Raw genomic sequence first — 26,728 nt, 5'->3', positions numbered from 1 at the left:
TCAGAAATCGAATGTTGACATTGATGGATACAGCTAATGCCAGTGGCTGGAGAGCTGACTTGAACAACATGTCCACAAAGATGCGAATTGGAACCCTGCCACGCTTGGACACATAATGAGATTGCTATTCTCTCTCTCTCTCTCTTAAATTGCTATTTATAGAGCAATCGACGAATGTATAACTTCCCACTGTGAATTACTGCACAGTATACAGTATGTATTAAAGGTATGATACAATTCTTAGATAAATGGTCCGGTGGTAATTCAACATTCCTAGGAAGTTATTGTCCACTCTGTGCTATGAAGGGATATTTCCTGAAACGTCGACTATATATTTTGTATCTTGTTTTAAGGCAGTGTTATTGAATGTCTGGGTGTTGTAGTACACTTTCCTCCATCCGACACAGCCAAAATATAAATGAATGTAAAGTTTCAACGCAATGGTGGTTGAACGTGCGGAACATGAACACATTGCATGTGTTATACTGCATTTCTATGGTCCCACACATCGAGTGAGATCGCAATAGTTGGGTGCCACCCTTCCACCTGCGTTGACCAGCGTGGTGAAGTATGTCCAAATAACCCGCGAGGGGGGGGGGCCCTCATCGAGCCGTGCATGGCAATAATGTGCAGTAGCTTTGACAGTAATGTAATTAAACGCTTGCTTGTTAGTGTTGGTTAAGCGTTAATAGAATGGCATGGTTACCATCACGCCTATGGTACGTGTACAATGGGTACACGTGTGAGCATGCGTGTTGTTAAGGGCACTTGTCCCAAGTCTGTTAAAGGCTTTTCACACATCTTACAAAGACACTTGCAAGTTCGTTTTCCCTCACTTTGCCACTTAAATGTTCACTTAATTCAGTCGAATTTACGTCAAAGGAAAGAGATTTCCCCCCCTCTCCTTCCCCTCCAAGTGGGCCCCATCCACACGACGGGGTAACGGCACCGCGCTGCTTGGCGTCACCTCCAAACTTTCCACATCAACAACAACACACACACACACAAAACCACTTTTAAAAAAAAAATATCCCCGGACGTGTCACACGTAAAAAAAATACATTTTATTATTTTCAATCGACAACCGTGTTCATGAAACCGAACCCAACGCAGCGCTTTAAATCTACCGAGCGTGTGTGTGTGTGTGCGCGCGTGTGTGTGTGTGGTGACGTCGTCGCCGCGGCCCGTGTTTACAAACAGCGCGGCCATGTCCGTGTTGATCCACCACCCTCCTCTCTTCCCGCGCTTTCCCGGCGCCTTTCACCCACAGACTTGCCTGCTTACCCCCCTCCCTGCTGCTTCGCCCTCACCCACCCCGGTCACTTGAGCATCAACAACCGATTTGCGAGTGATGGCGGCGGCGGTGGCTGGGGGGGGGGAGGTAAAGAAGCTGTGAGAAACGCCGCCTCGTAGGCGATAAGAGACAGACAGACACAGCCTTTATAGCCACCCCCGCAACACGTGGTGGCCGCAGAGCGCTCAGGCATTGTGGGGTTGCTCCGCGGCCATGTTACACGGGCCGGGCCCCACGCCGGCGGATCGCGCAATGCGGACGTGGAGTACGCGTTCCCGGTTGCGGATCCGGAGCGCGGTTAAGTTGAGCGCTCCCCCCCCACCACCTCCTCCTCCCCCTTCCTCCACGCTTTAGAGTGGCGGGGCGGAGTGGGTGAGAAGTCCCCGCCTGCCGCGATCCGCTCCGGCGTTGGGAGCCCCAGCGCCGTGTTTTGCCGCCCGCCCGCCCGTCCGCCCCCCCCCTACCCCCCGGGTGTCGCCGCACACAAACGGACCGAAACGTTTTCGGGCCTTGCAGCTCCTGGAGTCGACCTCCAGCCGCCTCGGCGAGGCGAGTCCGAGAGAGTCGACCCGCGGCCTCGAGAAGTCGACCTGCAGCGCTAAAGGCGGATCTGCAGATCCGGCGGGGGCAACGCGGAGGGGGGAACGTGCAAGCGCGAGCTTCGAACTCCACAGTCAACCTCGCACCCGTAATCGACCTCCTCGAGCCATCCTCTAGCGTCAACCTCCACCTCGGTCCTTGAACCACCCGCCAAGGTCTCGTCGAGTTAACCACAAGGTCTGTGGAGTCAGCCTTTGTCCAGCAATAACAGTCAGTCCGCACTCAAGTCTACAGTCGACCTCGCATCAACTTACAGTCAACCTTCATCCAGCATCAACCTATCGGGTCGGCCTATATCCAGCTACGGGCACCTGCAACCTCCACATTAAACATCTCGACTCCACTACCCTGCAGAATCTACCCCTGCTGCTGCTGCTGCTCCACCAACCAACCTCCAGCATCGCCCAGCCACCAACATAGTCAACCTCCCCGTCAAGCATCAATCGACTGCTGCTTGCCGCTGCTGCCTCCACATTCAAGCAAAGGCGAGGCGAGGAGACGGAACTCGCGGCCTCGTGGAGGGGGAGGCCATGGCTGCACTGGACGCCCAAGAGCTGATGGACCGGGGCGCGCTCGCCCTGCTCGCCCTGCGCTCGGCGCCCTGCAGCCCGGCCCGTGCCTCGCCCTGGGGGGAGCAGGGCGACCTGAGTGACGACCACCACCATCAACCCCTGGAGCCACCGCTGGCCCGACTCGAAGGTCGCGGCGTGGACTACGTGGTGCGAAAGCGGACGGTGACGGTGGGGAGAGACTCGAGCCAGGGCGCGGTGGACGTGGACATGGGCAGGTCGAGCTTTATCTCGAGGGTGCACCTGGAGATCGCACTCGAAGGGCCGCACTTCATGCTGCGATGCCTGGGCAAGAACGGCGTGTTCGTGGACGGCGTGTTCCAGCGTCGGGGCGCGGCGGCCCTGCGCCTGCCCAAGACGTGAGACGCACGATCACTCAGCCCCCACCGCTACTACTACTAATACTACCACTACCACCACTACTACTACCCGTCAATATACCACTTAACCACTTTAACCTTCCTTTCTGGACATTGTGGCTCATCGTATTCATTCTGATACATCTCCTACCTCCTTAATCCTCATTCCTCCTATGAAACATTACCAACTATCCTTAACCGCCACCTACTTGTGCCACACCTAAACCTTTACCACCTATGCCTACCTCCTAAACCCCTTAAAAATAACCCTACATACCCCGACAGTATTACCCCGTAAAACCCCCTGTTTACCTCCTGCCCAGTTTCACCGAGTCTCTGAATGTATCTGTCCATCCCCACCACACCCCTTCCCCCTCACCAACAACAAGGAGCTGCAACCCACGTGTTTGTTGTGAACCCTCAAGTGAAAGTTCCTCTTTGTTGCTGGCGGATAGTAGGAGTCACTCGTGTTAAGACTGCAGATTTAGAGGAGTGTCACCTTTTCTCTTGATTAAGTTATCTGCCCTTCCTCCCAACCCCCCCCACCCAACTCTTCACAACATCACAACAACCGCAACCCCCCTCCATTGCTGGGGTTCTTGAGCCGGAATTATGTTTGGGTGTTTCTGATCAAGAAGCCGTGCGTTGTGGTCAGAAGATGGCAGCACCTGCCATGGGGGGTTGTCCAAAGACGATTCAATGGATTGGCTCTTAGCCTGTGGATTAAAGCAATCTGCGGGTCATCTCCGGGCTTGCGGCCCGTATTTACATGCCAATCGTACGTTGAATTGGCCGACATCAGGATTCCGGACCCTACTTAAATATATACGTGAGACTCGTTGAGTATTTTTTGAGATGCATTCCAGGGTAAAGGGCATAAATCAATACTGTGCTCCCCACCTCTGCCCTGAAGCAGTGTCTCCAGCAGTGAGTTTTCGTTTGTGTCGGGGAGGTTTGTGAGGGAAAGTGAGTGGCTCGTTTTAGTTTGTTGCCTTTTTGGAATTGGTGTTTGCGTTTTGGTTGGGATTTTGAGCTTTTTTTTAAGTTGCGATTTCTGTGGGCTCTTGGCTACTATTTATTTTTAGTCGTGGCTTTGGGTGTTGTTTTTTTATAGTTATTGTTGGGTGGCTTTTGAAACAGGCGCCGAGTGATAAGCCCCACAAATCGCTTGGTGGGAGTGGTGCTTTGGCTCTTCTACATTGTTTTTGCATAAAGTTTGAGCACAAGTGAAGAAAGTTTTCCACATTTCATTTTTTTACTTGGTTTAAGATTTTACAAATATTTGTCTAGAATTTTTGATTTCCTCTGATAGTGTTTGTGATTTCTTGGGGTTTTTACTTAATGACTCAATTGATTTATATTTCCACCTGTCGATAAATACACATTTGTTTATTCATTATGTGGCTGTGATGTATATTTTTTTGCGAGCTTGGAAATTTGCAGCATAGTTAAATTGCTTTTGGGAGTGTAGGTGGTAATTTTTTTCTTTGCTCTTTCACTTTCTTATGTTGAGTGAGGAAGTGAGTGATTATTTTGGGAAAAGGGTGGTCTTTTTTAAATGAGTGTTATGTGTAGGTTTTGAAATGCTTTGAGAGTGTTTTTTCTTTTCATGTAGTATTTTTTGTATTTTAATTGTTAGATTTTTTTTAGCACGTTTAAAGTGTTGCCAATGTATGTTTTTTCCATTGGGTGGTAATTGAGAGTTGAGGTGAAGATTTAACATTTTTTCTTTGTGGATCGGTTTTGAATGAGGTGGAACAGTGTCATAATAGAACCCAAAAGACCCGAGTACGAGCCATGGCTAACATAAGTGGCAGGTCATATCTGAACTGATTCTGGGCTGCCACCATGGGAACGAATGGTCAAACGACTTCCAACATTGGATTAACAAAGGGATGTAAATTATTATAAGTATTACTTATCTGCATTTAAAAGTTGTGTGATTGTTTTGATGGGTATTTTGTCGATGGTATTGGGTACATTTTGGGAATGCATATTTTTTCGTTTCTTTTGTGATATATTTTGAACGCTTTAAGATGGGTTTGACCATGTTTAAGTGGTGCGAATTATAATATTCAAAGGGTTTTTGAATTAGGATCTATGTATTGCCATTTTGAATAATTTTGCTAATTGCATTGCTTCCTTTTTAGATTGTGGTGTTTAGTTTGAATTTTAGATACTTTGTTTTTTTTTACAATTTTGCAATATTTTTTTCTGAAACTTTTCTTGGAAAGTTTAGAGAACTTCATCTGCTGTTCTATTTATGGGGAGGATCTGAGTTGTTGCTTTTTTGTGGCCCGTCTTTCTCCCAGACAATGCACCGATTAAAGTGCGTGTGTCTCAATCATGGTTATACATAAAAATTTTGGTCGGAGTTGAATTGTCCCTTTATCACTCCAGAGTTGAGAAAATTAGTTTGCCATTGGGGGACATCAACAGTGATTGTCCTGTGGTGTAACTGGCACTTGCCATAGGAATGTGGAATTTCCATGACTGACTCAAGAGCCATCATCTGAGATTAATCTTGCTCCACGCTTGTTTAAACAAATGCTAACTTTTCGTTTTCAGAAATGTGATTTATTTTCTCTTGAAAATATTGGTTTATATTTTTAGTTTTACTTGTTCGATAGTTTTGATTGTTCATCCTTAATTAAAATTGTTGGTTAAAAGATGTAGTATTTTTTTTCTTGTTGGTTGTTATGTTTTTTCACATGCACTATTGTTGAATAATTATTTGGCATTTGAAATGTGCTGCATTTTTTGGAAAAGGTGACTTTCTAAAGAATGTTTTTGCTTGGGATATATTTTGAATACTGTATTTTATCAGTGCACGTTATCATTTAGCTATATAGACATCAAATAGTTTATAATTTTAAAAAGTCTGCAAAAAAAGGTGGGAAAATAGCTAGCACTGTTGCAGGAAAATTTAATATTGTGCCATTTCTTTTTGTGCCCATACATTTCACATAGGAACGGTTACGTAATCTTTCATGAATAAATGTATGGACTGCAGGGAAAATATATTTAGTGGGTACAGATATACGTACAATACTCTGCAATTAATGCGTGGAAGATTATCCCAGAATGTTTGCTATGGATAGCAGCGTGTGCTGAGCTGGGAGGAATTTTACCCGAGCCAAAATTGTCGGGAAGTCGACACCTTACACAAGCGTCAAGAATATAATGAAATTTTAAAAGCAACATAAATTATCCCTGCAGGGATGTTGGGTGCATGCTGTGCATTGCAATCATTGAATTGCATTCGTTGCTCAATAATTTTAAAATAAAATGGATCTGACATTGCATTTCGTGTTTTGCAAGGCTGACGTGCACATGGTGTGCCATTGTGTTCTGCGGGTCGCCATCATGATGTGTATCGTGTTTGAAGGCTGTGTATTATTTAACGCGAGTACTGTGGCTGGCTTAAGGCACCAGCAGTTAGTGCTTTACTGAATGGTAATTACCTCTATCTATCTTTTCCTAATGCATGTATACATTTAAACAAATTTCCCCTATATATGCTTACACCCATATCTGTGTGGATAAAATATATACGTTAGATTATCCTTGTAAGATTGTTGATGTCTGCATCTAGGTTATTTTAAGACTGTTATCCATCGTTAATGAATTGAAAATACTTTTTTTAAATCACGTGTAGTTGGAGGATTAGAATTCTAAAAATATTTTTGGAATTGCGTAATAATACATTTTGTAGGTGTACCGTGGCAACATTGCCATTCATTGAGCTACAGTTATTGTAGAGTTGGGAATGTTTATGTTGTTGATCGATAGACCACACGGTCTTGAGTAAGTTAATGGTGTGTTTGGCCACATTTTCCATTACCTTGGAGTTCAGTTGTGCCATATCTTAGAATCCAAGCATACATCATCCTGGCTAGCATCTGTATGGGAGACTGTCAGCCAGGGAAAGGTCAGTTTTATGTAGTTTTTTTTCTTGCATAATTAGAAGATCTCTCGAGACCCATCCTGGTCTTAGAAACTTTTGAGTACTGGGACTATACCCAACTTCTTTGGAGGCTTTGGGTGAAATTAGAAAATTCCACATTCCTCTGGCAGGGGTCATTGTTTCAATATGATATCTGACAACCCTCCAAGGACAGAATGCATCCGAGGGTGCAACCATTGCCAAGATGAAGCGATGAGTTAATGTGCAGGAGTGAGATGGATGGTAGCAGCACTGCTATCCCACTTGTAGCATTGAGGGAAGGTGACAGAGTGGGGAGGTGTACATCAGTAGATAAACAATGTCAGATTATGCCGACGACGACCATCCACAGTGGTATTTTAGTGCACCAGAGAGAAGTTGGGCTGAGTGGGCTCCTGACCAGGATTTTAACAATGTGCATCCTCAACAATTGTGAGTCGAGCACCCTCTCAGCATCTCGGGGCCAGATTTTCATGAACAGAATGAGCATGAAAATATATAATTGTTCCATCCACAATGTGACCCAGTAAAATAACCAATTGGACAAATTCCGCACATCTGGCTTAATTATAATTTTAAGGGTTTCCTTGTTGCCAATTGAAATGTTTTATGTCAGATAGTGTTTTCTACATACATGTTGACCAATGTTTTATGTTTTGGGAGCTTTTCAAGAGCCCAACTTCATTCAAGTGTAATACTAACTTGAATTGTAAACAGCCTTGACATAAACCATAAGGGGGCTTTCCGCACCTGGTGTTTGCGTCCCATGCACATTAGCATACCCTGTGTTTTGGTAAAGGCTTTTAGCGATGGTGGAACAATACTTTGACTATGGGAAGGCAGGGGGTGTGTGTGTGTCACGCTTTTGTCCCCAGTGTGGAATGAGTTGCTAAGAAAACAAGTTTCCAGTTAACTGTTGTTGTTGTTGTTCATCGCAGTACCAGCCTTATGGGGGCGACATTGCACCTATGGCTCTTGACCACGTTTATTTACATTTACAAGTGCGTTCTGGTGCAGGAATCCTGTGCTATCTATGCAAAGCCGCGCTTGCTTGCTGAAGGCAAGCTGTCACATGCAGCCAGTGCAGTAACGTGTGTTGTTGCTCACTGCCCTTCGAGGGGGATTGGCTGTGCAGTTGGTCACTCGTAGTGATGATTTGCTTTCGGTGTTCTCAGAATTGTACGGCTTTGCTTGTGGCTCAGGGGAGCCCAAGCTAATTGATTTGAGTACCTTCCCAAGATCCACTGCTGTTGTAAATGTTAGTGTCCACTCATACGCCAGACACTTATATAATCTCTTTTCATTACGGATGTTATATAAGTGAGAGGGGTGGATTCAGTCCCATTTGCTGCGTTGCCACTCATTGAAACTGGTTTGGAAAAGGGTTGCCTCAATTCAGCCGGTTTGTTGTTGCACGAAAACAAGGAGGTGCACGTGGGCTGTTTGAACGGGTGTGCAGCTGCGGCTATCTCGGGACAGTCCTGCAGCGGCGGTGCCGCCAGGTTTATCCAGAAATGTCAATAAACAGCAAGTGCAGGAAACGTAAACGTTAAAGAGATCGCCATGACTCTGCTCGTCGTGTAAGCGTGGAGGAGTTGTTTTGAGGAAGACGAAGCTTTTGTACGGCCATGAATTTCACAGGATGTTTTTAAAGGTTACTTTTGTGCTTGCAGACTGCAATGCCACTTCGTCTAGGGAAGCTCAACCAAAGGAAAAAAAACACACGTGCTGTAGCTCTCGTTACTATTCAGCTAGGATGTGTGTCTTCGTCTGTCCAGCACACTTTTACAACTTTGTGAATTAGAAAGTAAACTTTAAAGTTGTGGTCATCCGTGCCATTATGGCACTCGAGTGACATCAATGGGATGTGCCTCTGATGCATATTAATGTAACATCAATGCAGGCTAATTTTAATGTATTTTAACCAAGTAAACTTTATACCCCTTGTATGGTAATGAATGTGAAACCCTAATGGTGTGGACCAATCACGTGTATGTTTTGTTAGTATTTTTGTTTTACGTTACATTCACAGTAGAGAGTAAGACTCCCTCTCTTTCTTGAATCATTACTGGTTTCAGAAAGCTCACTGGCAATCACCTCTCAACTTTGCTTTTGTGTTTTGTATATGAGAGGTGGTTAAGAGGTACTTTTCATAATTTTTATGTTATTAATCTTGACTTCCCAAAATGAGCTCGTCTTGAATTGGAATGATTACTAATTCAGATTTGACATTTTTTTGTTCTAATAGGAAGTTCGGAAAGTTTATGTAGGGGATGGTTTATTGAACTCGAGCAGTGACTCACTGGTGTTGAAATAAGGCCTTGGATGAAAACAAGTAGTTGGTCTGTCTTTATTACAGTGAAATGCATCATCACCATGTGTGTGTAGATATTCCAAAGTCTTCTGAGAAAACGTGGCAAAAAAAACACAGTTATGCAGCGAAAGTATAATGTTGCACGCATACTCCAGATATATATAGTTGTTTACCAAGGTGAGCGTGTATATGATGTTCGTAGTGAAAGTGACTGTCGTTGGTCTTCTACGATTAATGAGTTGACATGCCTTCTGGGGGTTATGGACACGTCTGCTAAGTTAATTATTTCCTCCACATTACTTACGAGGATGTTTGCCTTGCACCTGACACAGCCCCGCTATAGATTGTTCTGATAAAGTTACTATTGTGTCATCCTACACTTGTTACTGTTTGCTTGTGAAGCACCAACCAGGAAAAGAGGTCTTCATTCCTCGTTTTTATTTCCCATTTCACAGGTTATTTGCACGTGTCCCGGTTTTATCAGGAACCACGTGTTAAACTTTGTCTCTGCTAGCAGCTCTTGAGTTTTTTTCATCCAAAAGTTACATGTGCCAAATAATAAAACGTTTAAGCGACCAGCCGGATGAATCACTCTTAAACATTCACAGCTGTAGTGAACATTAAGACACTCGGTGAAGACTTGTGTGCCCCATAGGCTTGGTTATGCGATTTCAGTGCTTATGCTACACGCCACCAGTTAGACTTTGCCATCTCCGCTTCACGCAACACTCTTAAAAAAGATTAACATTTGCATACATTACTTCACCAAAACCAAGTCTCAAGAGTCTTTGGATTGGCAGGATGAGGGCTATCATGCGAAACCTGCTCATGCAGGGTTTGGATAGTTTTGAGTAGCTTATTTATGCAATTGAAATCTGGTGTGGGTCACCAAATGATCGTAATCTGGAACACTGCTGTTTATGTTTTCACATTTCTCGCTTCATCCAATGTTTGCCATGTTTCGCAACAAATCATTTCTTAACGACCGACTGTGTTTAGGGACGAAGTGACCTGTCATTCAGTCACTGTTTGGAAATATCTGAAACAATATGATACATACCAATGCGATATGGCAAGGCAGCAGACCTGGAGTGTGGTGCTTTTTAATAATAATGTGCATTATTATGATTGCAATAAAACCCCAACCGCCTTGTTTTTACCCCAACCGCCAAACAACCCTGCTCAATGGTGCATTTATGTGCATGATTATACCACCCACTCTCATTGCTTCGATAAATTGTCACGATTCAGTGTTGACATTAATTAAAGAAATACTAAATCTTGACTTAAAGCTTTCGTGACTGCAGGAATTCAAACTTTTTGGGTCTTTCGGTAAAGTCACGTGGATAGAAAAATAAGAATAATGATCACGGAGTTTCGATCGAAATATGAGAAGTATACATATTTCTTCCTGCCTCAGCAGTCTGCCTGCTGTATTTTTTCACCTGAAGACGATTGCTTGTGTTGCGATCGAAACGTCGTGATTTATTATTATTTTATCATTTTTCTATCTACATGAATCAATCTTTTCGTGTACGGTTTTTATTTTTCATGTTGTGTCTATACAGTTTTTTTCCACTCCCTTAACTGTGATATTACATGAGAATGTATTTTGCATCAATCGTAAATTATTTATTCTCGATTCCATGTATCATGAGAATAAGAATTATATACATAGCCTTGTAATGATAATTCCTCATAAATCACTGAGTGACTAAAAACTTTGACGTAGGTTTTTGCAGTTGTGCTGTTTAGTTCTCCGATGTGTTTTTAGGATGATGGGTTCGTGCCAAACAACACGTGCAATCCGAAAAACTAATCGGAAATACCACAAACTAGTTTTGTGAGGAGGGCATTGAGTGATTGCTGGGGCATCTCGTCACCTCCGCCTGCAAAATGTAAAGCTCTGAATTGACATTGATGCGCCCCTTATTTTGGGTTGCAGGTGTGTCCTCCGGTTTCCGAGCACAACCATCCGGCTGCGCTTCACCTCGTTGGTGTGGGAGACCAAGTCCCCAGAAGGCGTGAGCCTCGGTGGAGTTGGCGCCGGAAGCGCTGGCAGTGGAGACCGGCGCTCCCCATCGCCCCCGCTACAGCCCCTGCACCCGGACATGTCCCCGCTCAAGCTGCACATCCCCGAACCCGGCCTGGACGTGCCGAGCCCCATGCCCTCACCCACGCACACAATCAGGTCCGCGGATACGTCGTACGCCCCGGTTCTTGCTTACGGCTCGGCTCTAGCTTGACTTGGCTCGGACTCCAGTTGGCCGACTCAAAGCCACGCTGAGCTTGAGCAAACTATTTAGCACGGTTCCAGTCATGCTCAGGATTTGCATAAGCCAAGCCATGACTGAGCCGCTCGTACGTGACTGGAAGCAACTGAGCCGGCTCGAGCGTGTGGCGAGCCGAGCCGGCTCGAGCGTGTGGCGAGCGGGAGCTGAGCCGTGACTAAGAATACAGCTTGTAGAGTCTTAGTTCTTCTTGGTATTTCTCGCCACTCGTGGGGGTTTCTTCGCTTGGCCCCCTTTCTCCACTCATCATGTCCTAGCCATGTGAGTATTCTTTCAGAGATGCCTCGTAGTCTTAGATGTCGCAGCTGAAACAAGAGACAACTTATACAGCTAACATAATATCACCATAGCTAGCTTGATATGAAGGGGAACACAACAAAAAACATGGCTTCTCAATATTGCTAATACAAGGCTACTGTATATGAAGAAACATGTTACCTACCAACATAAACACTCAGACCGGACTGAAACCATCTCAGCTCGATCACCAATGACTTCACACAAGTAAACCCGTCACATTAGATGTGGATTTAAAGCTTTCGTGACTGCAAGGATTCATCTTCTTTGGTTCTTTCGGTAAAGTCACGTAGAATGAGAATAAAATAATAAAATAACACAATAAAATTCTCACGACGTTTCGGCCACAACGGCCGCTTGCGTTGTGGCCGAAACGTCGTGAGAATTTTATTGTGTTATTTTATTATTTTATTTTCATTCTACGTGACTTTACCGAAAGAACCAAAGAACATTAGATGTGATTATGCACTTAATTTGGCTCCATTCCAGGGCTGAGAATACGGAAAAAAATGTGATTGCCTGTCGGTTGCATAGCGGCTGGGAAAGTGCCATCCTCTACTGCTTGAAGGGATCTCGGAGTTGGCACTGATATCTGCTTCGGTGGGCCATTTTCTAACACGAAGGAATGCGCTGCCATGTGAGAGAACACAAATGGATACTTTGCCTCGTAACATAATTGGTGCAAAAGGACGTTTAAGTTGACAAGCGGCGTCGCGTAGCATGTAGACCGGGCTAACACACACTGCCATTGTGCGCGCGCCTCTGTGTGTTTGGGAGACAGCGCGGCCAACTCGTGCCCGGCCAGCCCTCGCGGGGCGGGCATGTCGGGCATGTTGGGCTGCCGCAACGCCCGTCTCACGCTCGCCGATCTACACTTGGCGGCGGAGTTTGCTCAGAGCGCTGCCGAGAAAGAGGCGGAGCCCCTGGTGATAGCGGCCGAGACGAACTTGAACCCCAACCCACCGCCCGCCCCTACCGGGGAGGAGAACCGGCCCAAAGTTCAGGTAACGGCAGCGCGCCCCCGACAACGTTCAACGCGCCCTTCGCCACGATGTGGGGTGAGGGGGGGGAAAACTTTCGTGCTGGCTGTCGGTGGTGGTGCTCTTGTTTCAAATATTGTCCGCTTTACAACGGGCACTTGAACTTTGGTAGTTGATTGCATTAAATGCTGGACTCTGGCAGGAATTGGACTTCAGGCTGTGTAAATTGTCCTATTGGCCGTGTCTCTGCCCTCAACATTTTCTCACAGACTGCCATGCACCACTGACTTATTTTTGAAAATGAAAACTACTGTAAAAGCTCAGTAAAATTATAGAAAGCTATAAAAAAATATTGGCTTGCCTTTTTATTGATGAATATTAATAAGATGGCTGATGCTGATATTCGTGCAATGGCCAGTAAAGTAAAACATGTTTTTAATGAAAAGGATCATATTATCTGCCACGGTTCTGCGCATCACTTTCCATGGCCCTGTGGTTCCGCAGACCACCGGTTGGGAATCGTTGCAGTAGACTATACAGCCAAATGTAATATTTATTTCCGTGTTCATTACTGACCTTTCATGAAAACTTGTCTTCTCTTAAACATAACATGTACATGCACAAATACTAAGCTATTATATATAAAAAAAGCCTGGCGTTTTGTTTGTCCATTTGTCTGCCAAGTTATAGAAAGTGGGGGGAGGTAAATAGTTGATCATAAAGGTTTCCAAAAATTGTTGACCCCCCCCCCTCCAAAAATGTTTTACCCACCACCCAATTTGTATTTTGTAAGCATATATATCTTACATACAATAGAATCAGTAGTATCTAGTGACTCTGCAGTAGTATAAACTGACTCTATAGTCGTATCTACTGACACTACAGTAGTATCTACTGACTACAGTAGTATCTACTGACTACAGTAGTATCTACTGACTACACAGTAGTGTCTACTGATGCTACAGTCGTGATCTACTGACTCTACAGTAGTATATACTGACTCTACAGTAGTATCTACTGACTATAGTAGTATCTTCTGACTCTATAGTAGTAACTGCACACATTGGGGTGAGGGGGGGACATCACACTGTTCAGGATTTACTCAGGGTATGCTTCTGCTGCAGTAACTCTGCTTGATTGTTTTTATTTTTGGCATTTTTTTACGCGAAGACCCTTCCTCCCCTTCTCAGCAAGCGTGTTTGCGTTGCTAGGTGCAACCGCGAGTCCGGCGTTCCGCGCATGCGCAGATGCGTGCTTCGGCGCACGTGCTCAAAGTTATCATTACATCAGAGTACATTGTTACAAAGTGTTATTTTCTTCGTTTAGATTGGACCAAGGACAAGTGTTCATCAGGGGGCTTAGTTGTTGTATTTGTGTACTTTGTTGAAACGTTACAAGGATGGCGTACATACACGGACAAAACACTTTTATAGGTAAGATAATCGTTTTCTTTAGTTTCCTGCCCAATTGTTGACAACACACTACGGTGTGAACCCGACGACCCGAGTTTGATTCTCAACCACGGCTAACATCCATGGCGAGTGATCACTGAACCAGTCCTGGGTGGTTCACTTGGCAAACCTGTACTGACCAGTAGAGTGACGTATGATCATTCAATCCCCAATAACTGACACACAATGGGTAGGCCTTCATCCAACAATGAATTGATTGATTGATTAAGGGCCGTAATTTTTTTCTCTCACATGAATGCTATGTTCAATCTCTTCAACATTGCACTCCTGTTAATCGTCAAAGACTTAATTCTTTCATATATTCCATTATTAATGTCCTCATTGTCATGACTGTCAACTGGCATGATTAGTTTCATTATCAGCTCCATCATCTGCATTATTAACCGAAAGAAAAAAATGATTGAACATTATCCATGGCGGGAAACAGTATTTGTATTGTTGTTCACATAGCCACATTATCTTTGCCTTGCGCAAGCCTATCAGATTACTCTGTGTTTTTATGCGAGTGTATGTACCTTACTTGTGCGCGCGTGTGCGTCTTAGACTGCACATCTTGCCTTTGAGCAGGACGAGAGCAAGCCCCCCTACTCGTACGCGCAGCTCATCGTGCAGGCCATCACGTCGGCGGCCAGCAAGCAGCTCACGCTCAGCGGCATCTACGCCTACATCAGCAAACACTACCCGTACTACCGCGCCTCCGACAAGGGCTGGCAGGCACGACGGAAAGCGCACCCCGCGGCTGCTTTAGCTTTTACTGCTCGCTTGCGTTATATATCGCGAACGGCCATGCACGAGGTTTCCATCTCGACTCTTAAGAGGAGGCGGTGTGGCGATGGCATTTATCGTTAGTCAGGCCACCAATGCTGAGATATCCTAGGCTATTGCCAAAAAGGAAACCAATTTATAAATTTCATAGCATGATCGTCTCAGCTCATTTTCCAATGACGGTATAAAAATAATTTCTTGAATTAGATTTTTGTGCTTAATTCACCAAACCCAGCTCTGACGACTAAATTATAATGCTCATCTTTTTTGAGTACTAGTTTATTTTTATCACTGCGCACCTGCGCAACTTGCTGGGAATTGCCAAGTTAGTGTAACAAACTAGTCTTGAAGTATATACTGACTTGATTATCAAGAGTAAGCCCTCGTGTGCGTATCGGTGCAATTTTTACCTTAGATCAATTTCTCCGCAACTAATTTGAAAAAGAAAAACATCTTCATAGCACACATTTGCCCAGACCTCATTTTTCGAGCTGTTACCTATCTAATTTGCCTGTTGCACGCTTAAATAATCAATGCTGAACGAGACGTTCAAAGAAGCCTAAGTGGGATTCCGCAGGCGCTCGGCTCTCCCTCACCCTTTTTTCTTCCAACAGAACTCGATCCGCCACAACCTGTCGCTGAACCGCTACTTCGTGAAGGTGCCTCGCTCGCAGGAGGACCCGGGCAAGGGCTCGTTCTGGCGCATCGACCCGGCGTCGGAGGGGAAGCTGGCGGAACAGGCGTACCGCAAGCGGCGCGCCCGCGGTGTTCCCTGCTTCCGGGCGCCCTTTGGCCTCCTCTCGTCACGGTGCGTGGCCTTCGACCCCGGCCTTCCGATCATTTATTTTTTTTCATCGTCGTGTTTTACTGCAACGTTCTTTATAATCTGGAGATTAAGCTAAGTGTCAGCATCCATGAAGTCAGCAATTATTGACTCTTGACAACATACTCGCCACCGCCTTGGCTGTGGAATGCAGAGAAGTGAACCACATAAAACAGGGCCCCTGCCAGCACCTCATCATGTCACCCACGGCCGCCATCACTGTAATGTGGCCAATATGGCAAATTGGGCTGCAGGTAGCGCATGGTGACCACATGCTATCTCCTGCATAAAAGATACCTGTGTTGAAACTGGCTCTCTTCTGCTTCTAATTAAGGTCCATTGATCGATGCAATTCATTAGTGTCGTAATGGATTGGCTAATATGCAAAATGTACTGAGCAGAAAAATGTAAGTCCTAATAATATGCATTCGAGTCTTTCTCTTACATTTTTCAGTACATCCCAGCTCCATTACCCCTATTGGGATTGCTAGGCATGCTGACCACTGGAATACTTTCTCCTTTGAAAACTATTTCTTTAGAACTGATTTTTGTGTTTAGTTTGTTGTCCTCCCGCCCGTCCGACGAATAGCATGGTTGGTTACATACGGTAGCGAAAACGTTCAACAAACATACTCGGAAAGACAAAAGTCGAGATTGAGTGATGAGACCTGCATGTCGGTGTGTGTGGGGAGTGGTGGTGCAGCGGTTAGCGCACTGCTGTACGAACCAGGACACCCGAGTTTGATTCCTGGTCACGGCCAACACCAGTGATGAATATCTGAACCGGTCCTGGGTCTCCCTATGTAAATTTAGCCTTAAATGAGTGCCTGGTGCAGTGTGTAAACATCGCGCCAATGGGGAAGACGAAGGCAGCTGGCCCTGGTGCTGGCCACCCACCCCCTCGTGTGCCATGCCGGCCGACCTTCATAGGTCCTCACAAACAGCTCCTGCCCCAACAGTGTTAAGGCTACACGGGGGCTGTTTGTCTTTGTGTGCATACAGGAGCGCGCCCCCATCGCCGACTCACCGTGGCTCTCTGGCCGGGGTGGAGACCCCGGACTGCTTGTCCCGTGAGGGGTCTCCCACCCCCGCCGAGCACGAGGGCGTCTCTACTCACCACCCAACTCTGCCCACCCTCTCGGATGCACGCTACACGCAGAGCGCGCCCGGTGAGCGTCGTGCACAGCCCTTTGCTCTGTCTGCCGTGTTTCGTAAGTTGGGAGAGGTGGCGACGCACGGCTGTAATTTTGTGACTCGGAGGCAGAGTTGGTGGATCACATGGTGTAGATGTAGCCAAGGGGTGCGTCAGAAATTCACCTGTGGGTACGATGGGGTGGATGTCTGCAGGGGGCAGTGCGAGCAATGGAGGTTGCCAAAGGGCTTTCTCTGTTTTCTGCTTTTGGGTTTTCTCCAGGTTCATCTGGATTTTTGCCACATGAAAAAAATACTTCAAATGTTGGCTAAACATCCCAATTTTTGCGTGTTTATACATGTTAATATTGATTTTTAAAATAACATATTTTTTTTCATATGTATATATTAAGCTATAAAATAGTATAAATCGTCAGTGACGGTTCATAATTAAATTTATATTCACTGCAAAATATAATTGCTATTAAATAGTATTTTAAGACATGGCGGTTGCGGTATCAGGGCTCTCACAAAGTTACATAAAGGGTTTCCTTTCTGCCCGTAAATGAGAGCACAGTGAATACTGTCCTCGTGCTTGTGTTGCTTGCGCGAAGGTGGATGCTCTGGTGCAACTTGTGAACATAATTGCTGGGGAGAGTTAAAGCCAGCCACGACTGGCCTCCTTTAACATACTTTCCCACAATAAATAGATGCTCCCTAACAATATGGCTAGACTTAAATTGTGTTGTGTTTTTGTCATTGGCAAAAGAAAATGTCAATTACTTTTTTTAAATTGTGTTTTCAACATCGGCTTTGCTAACATGCGGTACACATTAAACGTTCACGCGAGATACGCAATAGTGTGCGATTGTTATCAATGCTAAAATAACGTAAGATAGAAGTCGATTATCTGAATAATAGTATAGCCCACAGCTGATTGGCACACACGTGTATATGTATAGCCCTTTTGCCAATGCACTGGTGGATGAGAGCCTCTGCACACCTTGCAGGTCATGGAGGTTATATGATCATACTTCACGATAGCAGTGTGGGTTGGTGAAGGTGTGGAGCATGCACGTGGGAGTGTAGGAGTACAACACAACAATGGATTTTGCTGCGCTGCTTTCCGCTGCCCACTATACAGCTATTTCACTGTGCCTGAGACCAGCAAGCCAGCTGCATGCAGCTATGTTGTGAATAGAGTTATCAAGCTTATAAGTGATCATGCGGCAATCCGATGTTACACTTGTTTGGTAACTGTCCTCGGCTAGTGGCAGATCTGTTGACCCCATACCGAACAAAGTGTGACCGCGACATTTTTTTTTACCTTGTCAGGCTCTCCCGTGAGCAGCAGCCAGCCCATCCTGGTGAGCTTGCAGCACCAGCTGCCGGCGCTCATCCCCACCAAGCCTGGCACGTTCACGCTGGCGCCGGGAGGCACCTATACCATAGCGACGGCGGCCCCGCCAGGCCGCGCCGGTCAGACACTGGGCACCAGCGCTGGCAACCCCACGCCCGTGGTGGTGCAGACGGTCACAGTTCTGCGGCCTGTGTCGTCGTTGGGCCCGCTTGAGATGCGGGGTGGCCTGCCGCAACAGATGCAGGTTCAGACGGCGCAGGCGCACCTGCAGACGATGCAAACGGTGCAGATGCAGCCAGTGCAGGTTCAGGTGCAAACCGCGCAAGTGCAATCGGTGCAAGCGCAAGCGATGCAGGCGATGCAGGCCCTGCAGGCGGGTCAGGCCCGGCAGATGCAGGCTGCGCCCGTGCAGGCGACGCAGGTCCAAGCCGTGCAGCTGCAAGCGGTGCAGCTGCAGCTGCAAGCGCAGCCTCCGTCCAGCACCACGTCGAGCCCGACGCTAGGTGAGTCTGTGCTAAAGGAGTTGTGATGTATGTCGGCGGTTGCTGCACTTGAAATGGTCTTTGTGTAAAAAAATATATGTAATGGCTTGTGTAGTCAAACCAGGTTCTGTGAGGTTTTTTTCCAGGTGGTGAACTCATTGAGCCCATGAAGAGACGCTCTTGCCATCTGATGACTTGTGATTTTATAAGTTGGGTTATTTAAGAGTTATGACAATTACTTAACACTTACGTAATTACCGAATTGTTTTGTTGCTCTGTTGAGTGTCAAACGTTCTTAATAGAGTAATTATCCCATGTGCCACCAGATGGCGATGTTCATCATCATCATGAACCATGGGCAGATAGCCCGTAGGTGTCCACTGCACATTTTGTAATTTTTTTCCACTTTCCTTTATCTTGTGCAAATATGTGATGGCAATGTTACAATTAGAATATAAACAGGAAAAAGCGCTGAATGAAATTCATGTGGGCAGGCAGTGGGTAGTGTACTAATTACATAATGAAATCCTACTGTTAATTTTCTCTCTCGTTTCAGCTGTAGCAAACCCGTTGCAGCTTTTGGCTGCGCATGCGTCTGCCTCGGCCGCGCTTGGCACTAAGCGCGCCGCCATCGCGGAGAACGTGGGCCCCAAAAACGTGTCGGCTGAAGAGCCTGTTCAAAAGAGGCTCTGCGCAGCGGTGGGGAAGGAAGAGTCGGAAGATGACGGTGATGTGAGCAGCGACGGTGAGGGTGCCCCGCTTGTAATTGCGACTGGACCCGACGCGACACTTCACAGCAATGGGGTGGATTAAAAACACATTGGACACATCCTGTTGTGGCTTCCCTGCTGTTTTAGGTCGGGCTTTGGTGATGCCCGTGTTATTGTGTTCCTAAATACATTTTATTGGCCAGAATGTGGTCCCACCCTGCCAATAAGACCTACCACCGATGGAAGAAAAGATGTCACTGTTGTTGTCTCTGCAAGTTGAAGTAAATTAATTTTGAGTCGCAAAAGTAAGAAGAAAGAAGACAATGGAACACATTTGCTTATGGTCTTAAAGTCTGTCCCAGAACCATGAGGAAGTCATGGAATGAGCTAAGTGTCAGAACTTAAAAGATTTATGCAATAAGAAACATCAAGCAACGTCGTATTCGTTCTGCCATCATACGTGGCTGGCCAAGCAGCCAGAACTGTGGACATGTCTTTAGAACCGGCAGCGGCTGTTACTGTCTGAAAAACTATAAACATTTCACCAAATACTGCTTTGGAATGGATAGGGATATTCCCTTCGTCTTAACCGCTCTTCTGTAAGGAAACTGCTTTCTGCATTGTCACTGCTGGCCATGTCCGTGACATGATCACATACCACCCTAAAGGGGAGAGAAAAACTACACGTTGGGTTTGCATGGAAAAAGATAAATATAAAACTAATTTTTGCTTACTATAATCCTGTTTTTCTCGGATCCCTACATATTGCTGGCTTGGTATAAATGGGCATCTGTAAGATGATCTTTCTCCAGGTGAGCGAAGTTAAGTGTGAGATAATTTTGCAAACGTTTTGTGCAAGGAGTGTATCTCGAGTCTAATGAGTACTGCCTTTGGTAACATTAACGTAAATCCAAAGGATGCCGAACTTCAAGTGTCGGTTGGAATTATGAGTGGCGTTGGTGTCATTTATAAATCGCAGTTGTGCGTACTCTTCTCACGGTACCATTATTAGCCTCTTTCTCTTTGTTTGCATTACTCAACAAACTTTGTTGGACATGTCATTTTTTTTGTTGTTGCTGACAATGACTGGACTTAATCTCGCATTTTGTTTAAGTAAACCTGAATCAGGGAGCTATGTGCCCGAAAGAATGTTAAGTGAAAAAAAATTATCGGATTTAGTGTGCGACTTTTGTCACTTGACCACAAACATTCGTCCTTCACAATTTTCAATATCAATTATCGTGCTGCAGCCGGAGATATTGTGCGCTGACAATTGCTATGTTTACTGTTGTGAATAAAAAGAGGCTAATGGTAAAACAATGCATACCGGTTAACTTAACACCTGTTTTTCATGGTTCGTACATTTCTACTGTATGGCTGAACGTGCATGCTTACAAAACGGATGTGCTTGCCTTTGGCACTAAAGCAAAGGATGTAGTTGTCAGCCCATTTCTAATTTTATTTGCCTATCTCTTGGTATTATTTTCTCTATCTACCTCCTTTTTATGTTTCTTAAAAGGTTTATTTCATTTTTTTAATTCGTATTACGATGCTTCCCATGTCTACATATATACGGTATTTTTTTTCTAATATCAATGCAGTATCACATTTTTATAGTGCGTACAAATGAGAATTTAAATCATACTGACAATGGGCTGTGTGATGTGCGTAGATGGATTTTTTGGTCATTGGAACTAATTTGCATAGCAAACAATGGACTCTTGGCCAACAACTAAATTGCTGCATTATGCTCATTAACCAGTGGTTGACATTTATGAACTGTACGATTGTTTTTGTTAGAGCCTTTTTAAAAAAAAAAATTGTACTCTGTCCATATAATTTAAACAATCTGAAATACAGTAAAAGAAAAGTGAACCTTTGTAACAGGTTGGCAGTGTTTCAATTCACCCTATTTTCCAGATCATTAAAGATTGCGCGCGTCTCGTGATACGTAAATACTGACAGCTAACCAAGTGTTGCTGTTCTATTTATGGGCGGGAGGTAATTTCAAATTGTTGATGAAACAACAAATAAACACATAACCACCTTTGCTGCAAGTCTTTTGGGGATTTGATGGCCAAAGACAGGGTTAAAGTAAACATTAACATCAATAGAAAGTAACATAAGACGTGAGAAAGTATCTTGAAATTTACATTAAGCTGTGGAAGATTGATGTAATCAGATGTGCTACGTGTAGGGCATATATGTATACTGTGCAGGACATTTATTTAGATTAGTTTTTTTAAACAAGAGTTGTGTTTTCCATGGTGATATGGGCCAAATATGAAAACTAAGAACCAGAAGTTCTGCTTTTGGTAAAAAAAACACATTTACTTGGAATCTTTGTTTTCTATTTCGAATTGTTGGAATCTTGGTTCTTCGAGTAACCAGCATTAAAATGCCAAATTGCAGTGCCCTGGTTTTTACTGTTTTTGAGCAACAAAGCCATCTTGCATGTGGTATTTCTGAAGAATGTTTTAAATGAATAAAAAGATATAAACAAAACAGCAGGGTCGGTGGGGGCTTCCTGTAGAAAGGCAGAAAAAATCTTATAATTTATGTGAATCCTACACGTGAAATATTTGCTGCAAATCTTGTGGAGCAATGTTTGGTACACAGGAAATGTATTTTTTGGAAATGTTATTGTGTGCCGTAAGTTGAAAATATGTCCAGTACAAACCTAAATATCGTACTATATCATCAAATTGTGAATTTCATACCGCTTACCGGAAGCCATACATCTTAGCTAAACATTATTTTAGTAGGTTATGTAGTGTTAATGAAAATAATTTAACTGAATTTTGTATTCAAGGCCCATGCTGTCAAAATTGATATATTTAGTTACATCATTGAGTGTTCAAACACATTTGTGGATAAATTAAATGAGATGTTGGGGATTCATATTTTAAAAAAACATTGGCACCGCAACTACACTACTAGATCATTGTAGAGCTTTAAAATATCAAAGCAACATGCTTCTTGGGGTGCATCGACAATAGCTGCCATTGGTGACCAGTTCCCAACAAAGACTTTTAAGTGAACTTTGAATCCACTTTTGGCAACTGTTCTCAGCATTTTATACTGAACTCGAAAATAACTTGTCACGCTTTTACGATGTGTGCATTCACATACATTTGTGTGGATATTAGTGACGTTCGCGGTATTGTGGGTTTTTTATACTGTGATAATCACATGCAGTGGAAAGCCAATAAACAAAATTGTGTACATAAATGCTACTAAGAGTCCACAAGTCTGAGGGGTCCATACATTCAATAAGATATATTTTGAAATCGCTTTTGACTCGATCATGGGCTGCATACCGAAATGTATTGTCTTTCCTCTGCCTTTACTGGGTAATGAGTGTCATTCGGGATTTTAACGATTCACCCCCTTGTTCCCTAATTCAGTTTTTAAAAAATTGGTAGTCACTATGTGATTAAAATAATTTATATTTTCCCCCATTGTGGTTCATGTATAATTTATAGTGGTAAAAAAATGTGTGAAAGGTAATTGACTTTTAAACACCATCCGATGTATTGTAATATCACTTGTATCCCTAAAGTGCAATGTGTCATTCACATTGTCATTCAAGAATTCATGAGTATATGAAAGGTGTATATAACCCGAATAATGCTTGCTGAACTTCAAGGGTTTTTTTACACTAAACACAGCCTCCACTTTAGATAATTTGCCTCAGTTGAACGAAGCATAAACACATTTGAATTGCATGCACGTCAGTTGGCAGAATGTAATCCACACAGTTTGCGTGCACATAACATAAATGTTGAGATTGGCTCAAAAGTTAGAATAAAATATTGTTTTGGTTTTGCAATCCATGGACATTTTTTTTGGTGGCTGTACAAGGAAATTACATGCTTAGCATGACTATTAGTCTAGCTTTAGCATCAGCCAGACTATAGTTTACAGTTGATTGGAATTGTGTTTAATATATTTCTATTTATAACTTTGCAAGGAATTCAATGTTAATTTCTTACCAACAATGGATAATTAACAAAGTCTGAATTATCCACACTCATAATTGATCTTCTACATTAATCCATAGAGAACCACCGTTGAATTTCACACAAAAACATACTAATTTTATTGATCTCGAATACATATTGCATCGGGTTGACCCCAATTTGAATTTTAACCTAATGCATTGATTTGAATGCTCAGTTATGTAATAAAAGTCATGAAAACATTCAATTTTCTGCCAGTGTGTCATAAGCCACACTCCAAATGTTTTAACTATTCAGCTTTTATTTTACATAATTTAATTAGCTGATAACTGCATTTTTTTTCTTATCAGAGCCAGTTAGTACACTTTTTACAATTTTTTTTACCACAATTTAGAATATGTATCATCAATAGCCAGTTGCATATTTCATCCCAATGTTATTGTTTACATTAAATAAGTTACTGTGGTTACTCGTGGTAAGCATGAAAACATTTGAATCGCAATTACCATCGTGCAAATTGGCAGAGTATACACCGCCAATGGTTTAGGACACAGTTGGCAACATACATTTATGGTAAGCAACACAAAGCTGACGATTGCAAACTAACTTGCAGTATTTTAATTAAAGGACACCCAATGGCAGCGGTTTATCTCGTTCACAGCAAGGCACCACCATGGAGTAATGCATGGCATTCTTGAGACAAGTGCTGTGGCATTGCATGTAACCTCATGCAACAAGCAGCACGTGCGCAGCCTTTCCCATATCGTGCGTGAATGGGACGATCGCACGCGAAGACTGGAAAGGGCACGTGGCTTTCGGTATCATTGGGCTTCAATCGGAGATCCTTTGTGATGGACCAATCGGCAGATACGTTTTTATATTTCTTCAGAATGCATGCATGTGCTTATTTCTCTATATTTATTTGTATACGTGTTGATTCGTGCATGTGTATGCTTAGGTGTAAACTGCACCTGACCTGGAACAGGTTCACTTGTGGCGTCGCCGTCGGTGGCGAAATGTAACTCTTGTGTGGTGGTGGTGGTGGTTTGTGAACTGTGCTACAAACCCACCAACTTCAGTTTGATTTCTGGCCAAGGCTCACATCGGAAGCAATCGATATCTGAACCGGTGCTGGGCCTTGACTAGGTCAACTCTATTAAAAAAAACAGTGCCTGGTGTGGTGGGATGAACATCGGCACTGAAAAGGCGGCTGCAAGCGTGGTGCTTGCCACGCCACTTCCGCGTACATAATGATGTCGGCCTTTAACAGGTGGTCGCTAAAAGCATGCCTCGGAAGTCGAGGCTTCTACCATTCTTAAAACGCGCCTCAGCCAATACATGCTGCACACTTAAAATGTGGAATTGTAGTGCAAGTGAAAGTTTCATAGTCGCTGCTTATTGTGTGTGTGCTTAGGGGAATGTCTATTTTCCGGCACTTTGAGCACGAACGTGACATCATCTGATAAAGTATGGTATGCTATTCTGTTTTTCTCAACACATGCCCTTTTTTATAATTTGTGATGCTTTTTTGTACCCCAAACCTAAAATTATACATTTGTACATTACATTAAAAAATATATAAACTCACTTAAAGCTCTCATTGGATCATTTTTACTCAATTTTTCATTAGGTGGTTTTAGGACAGACGTACATGAAGTTACACACAATACACTTATTACTGTTGAAGTATTGTGTAATAATAGTTGATTAATGGTAAGTAGAAAAAAAAAGAAAGTTATGTTCTTGCATTTTTATATTTTAAAACCTTAACAGATTTATTGTATTCCCTTTATTGTGTATAAGAAATGTGCTTAGGTTTCTGCAGGGTGAGTGTAGTAACATTAAAATTGTATTTAAAAATAATACCCAACTCGCCAGTAAATTGTTCCCTCGTGTTTTTGTCCATTTCTCATTGTCCTTAATGTACTTTTATCACAAACTATAACTATGATTACGTTCTAGTTATGGGTATGCAATTGTGACTACTGCCTATGATAAGTTGCTGATGTACGTTTTTGCGTCCTGATCCAAACACTTGTGATATCAGTTAAGCTGTTCTTGCTTTGGCTACATAGTTGAACTGTTTAGTTTTGACCACTGGAGAAGACTCATCATTTGCAATTAAATTGGCTGAAATTTCTGCATAATACGAGCCTTGTTTAGTATAATATTTCTGGATCCATGCCCACATGCAAAAAAATCGCGCTATGAACAACTATTGCTTTTACAAAATTGATACCTCAAACTGGCTGCTAAAAATCTGACATGAAATCCAGTACTTTAGGAGTGGCCAGATGTCTGCACCACTGAAGTGGCTTGAAACTTGGTAACCACCCATGAATACGTCATTCAGGTGCTCAAGTGTAAGCACATTGATCATTATTAATTTCAGTCCAGTCATCAATTGCTGCACACAAAAAATATTAAATTTTCCTTTGCACTTTGGCTTAATTCCAGGCCTGAGAATTCAACACTGGTTTGATTTGCATGCAACAATATCAGCAGAGAGTAAAGTGTGACCTTTGTCTTTTTAAAGGATAAAATGGCCACCTGAAGCAATTGGCGGGACCCCCGGGGTCCCATCACTGCCCCGGGGTGGGGAAAAACCGCAAAGCGACAACAACTAGTGTCAATCGATTGGCCTCGTCGAGAGCTACTCGGGGCACTAAGTTTCGTAAAAAGTTGAAAAATTACACAAACACGTTAAATTCACCGCCTGGGGGGGGGCGGTGGGGCTCGCCTTGGCAAAGAAGCTGAGGATCGACGGCTGACCGGGGCTCGCGTTTGGCCGGTGGGGTGGCGCCCAGCGTGTCGATCGCCACCTGCTGGCGCTTGTTGGCGCCAGCAGGCGGTGTCCTTGCGGGATCACGAGTGGGCGGACTGAAACAATAATTATTGACCTGATTTTTGCGGGACCTCGGGTATCCCGCCAAATGATTCACCTGAAGGATTTTTTTTTTAATCTGGTGCATTGTGAAACATATCTAACGCACATAATCCTTTACAAGGGGCAAACTGGCCGACGTGATTTCCAAATGGATCGTTGGTCTCATGACATGCGGATAGCTCAATTGGAATAAATTGGCGGGAGACTTTAAAGTAATGCAATGCATATACTCTTTAATATGAAGAACTGGTGGTAGGCACTCTTTTAGAATTGTTTAATTTTACGCATTTGTATTGTGTATACAATCTTGCAAAAAAGGAACGTTACAGTTGCTCAAGCTTGTGCGTCGATCCATTAGCGATATTTGTTGTTAACATAACTACCATGCTGTTAAACACAAACCTTATAGTGCTATTACATTAAATTTAGATTTGATGTAAAAAAATGCCCGTAAAATGTCAACATGCTCATTCCTACATAGTGTAT

At 43.8% G+C, this 26,728-nt stretch overlaps 1 protein-coding gene across 2 annotated transcripts; it reads left to right on the top strand.

Moving 5' to 3' along the window:
• Positions 1–713: 713 nt before the first annotated feature.
• Positions 714–24,942, top strand: LOC116949706 (forkhead box protein K2-like). 2 transcript variants are annotated; one of them, XM_032967317.2, is made up of 8 exons: positions 714–2,822; positions 11,028–11,273; positions 12,452–12,674; positions 14,690–14,836; positions 15,502–15,695; positions 16,713–16,879; positions 18,177–18,704; positions 19,240–24,942. In XM_032967317.2, the coding sequence occupies exons 1-8, from the start codon at positions 2,425–2,427 to the stop codon at positions 19,494–19,496; spliced, it is 2,160 nt and encodes a 719-aa protein (XP_032823208.2). In that variant the 5' UTR covers positions 714–2,424; the 3' UTR covers positions 19,497–24,942. The 2 variants fall into 2 exon arrangements, with proteins under 2 accessions (XP_032823208.2, XP_032823206.2); XM_032967315.2 differs by having other exon boundaries at positions 715–2,822; positions 14,666–14,836.
• The last annotated feature ends 1,786 nt before the right edge of the window (positions 24,943–26,728 follow it).

This window comes from Petromyzon marinus, chromosome 37 (genome assembly GCF_048934315.1).
Source record: "Petromyzon marinus isolate PM22_M1 ecotype Great Lakes invasive population chromosome 37, UKy_Petmar_22M1.pri1.0, whole genome shotgun sequence".
Lineage (NCBI taxonomy): Eukaryota > Metazoa > Chordata > Hyperoartia > Petromyzontiformes > Petromyzontidae > Petromyzon > Petromyzon marinus.
The sequence above is the reverse complement of the archived record's forward strand: the minus strand, read 5'-3'. Positions and strand labels throughout refer to the sequence as shown.

Bases quoted from the DNA above. Each gene is read 5' to 3' on its own strand.
- LOC116949706 (XM_032967315.2), top strand. From the start codon at position 2,425: ATGGCTGCACTGGACGCCCAAGAGCTGATGGACCGGGGCGCGCTCGCC. The intron at 12,675-14,665 runs GTAACGGCAGCG...TGTGCGTCTTAG, and splicing joins AGAACCGGCCCAAAGTTCAG to ACTGCACATCTTGCCTTTGA. The intron at 15,696-16,712 runs GTGCGTGGCCTT...GTGTGCATACAG, and splicing joins TTTGGCCTCCTCTCGTCACG to GAGCGCGCCCCCATCGCCGA.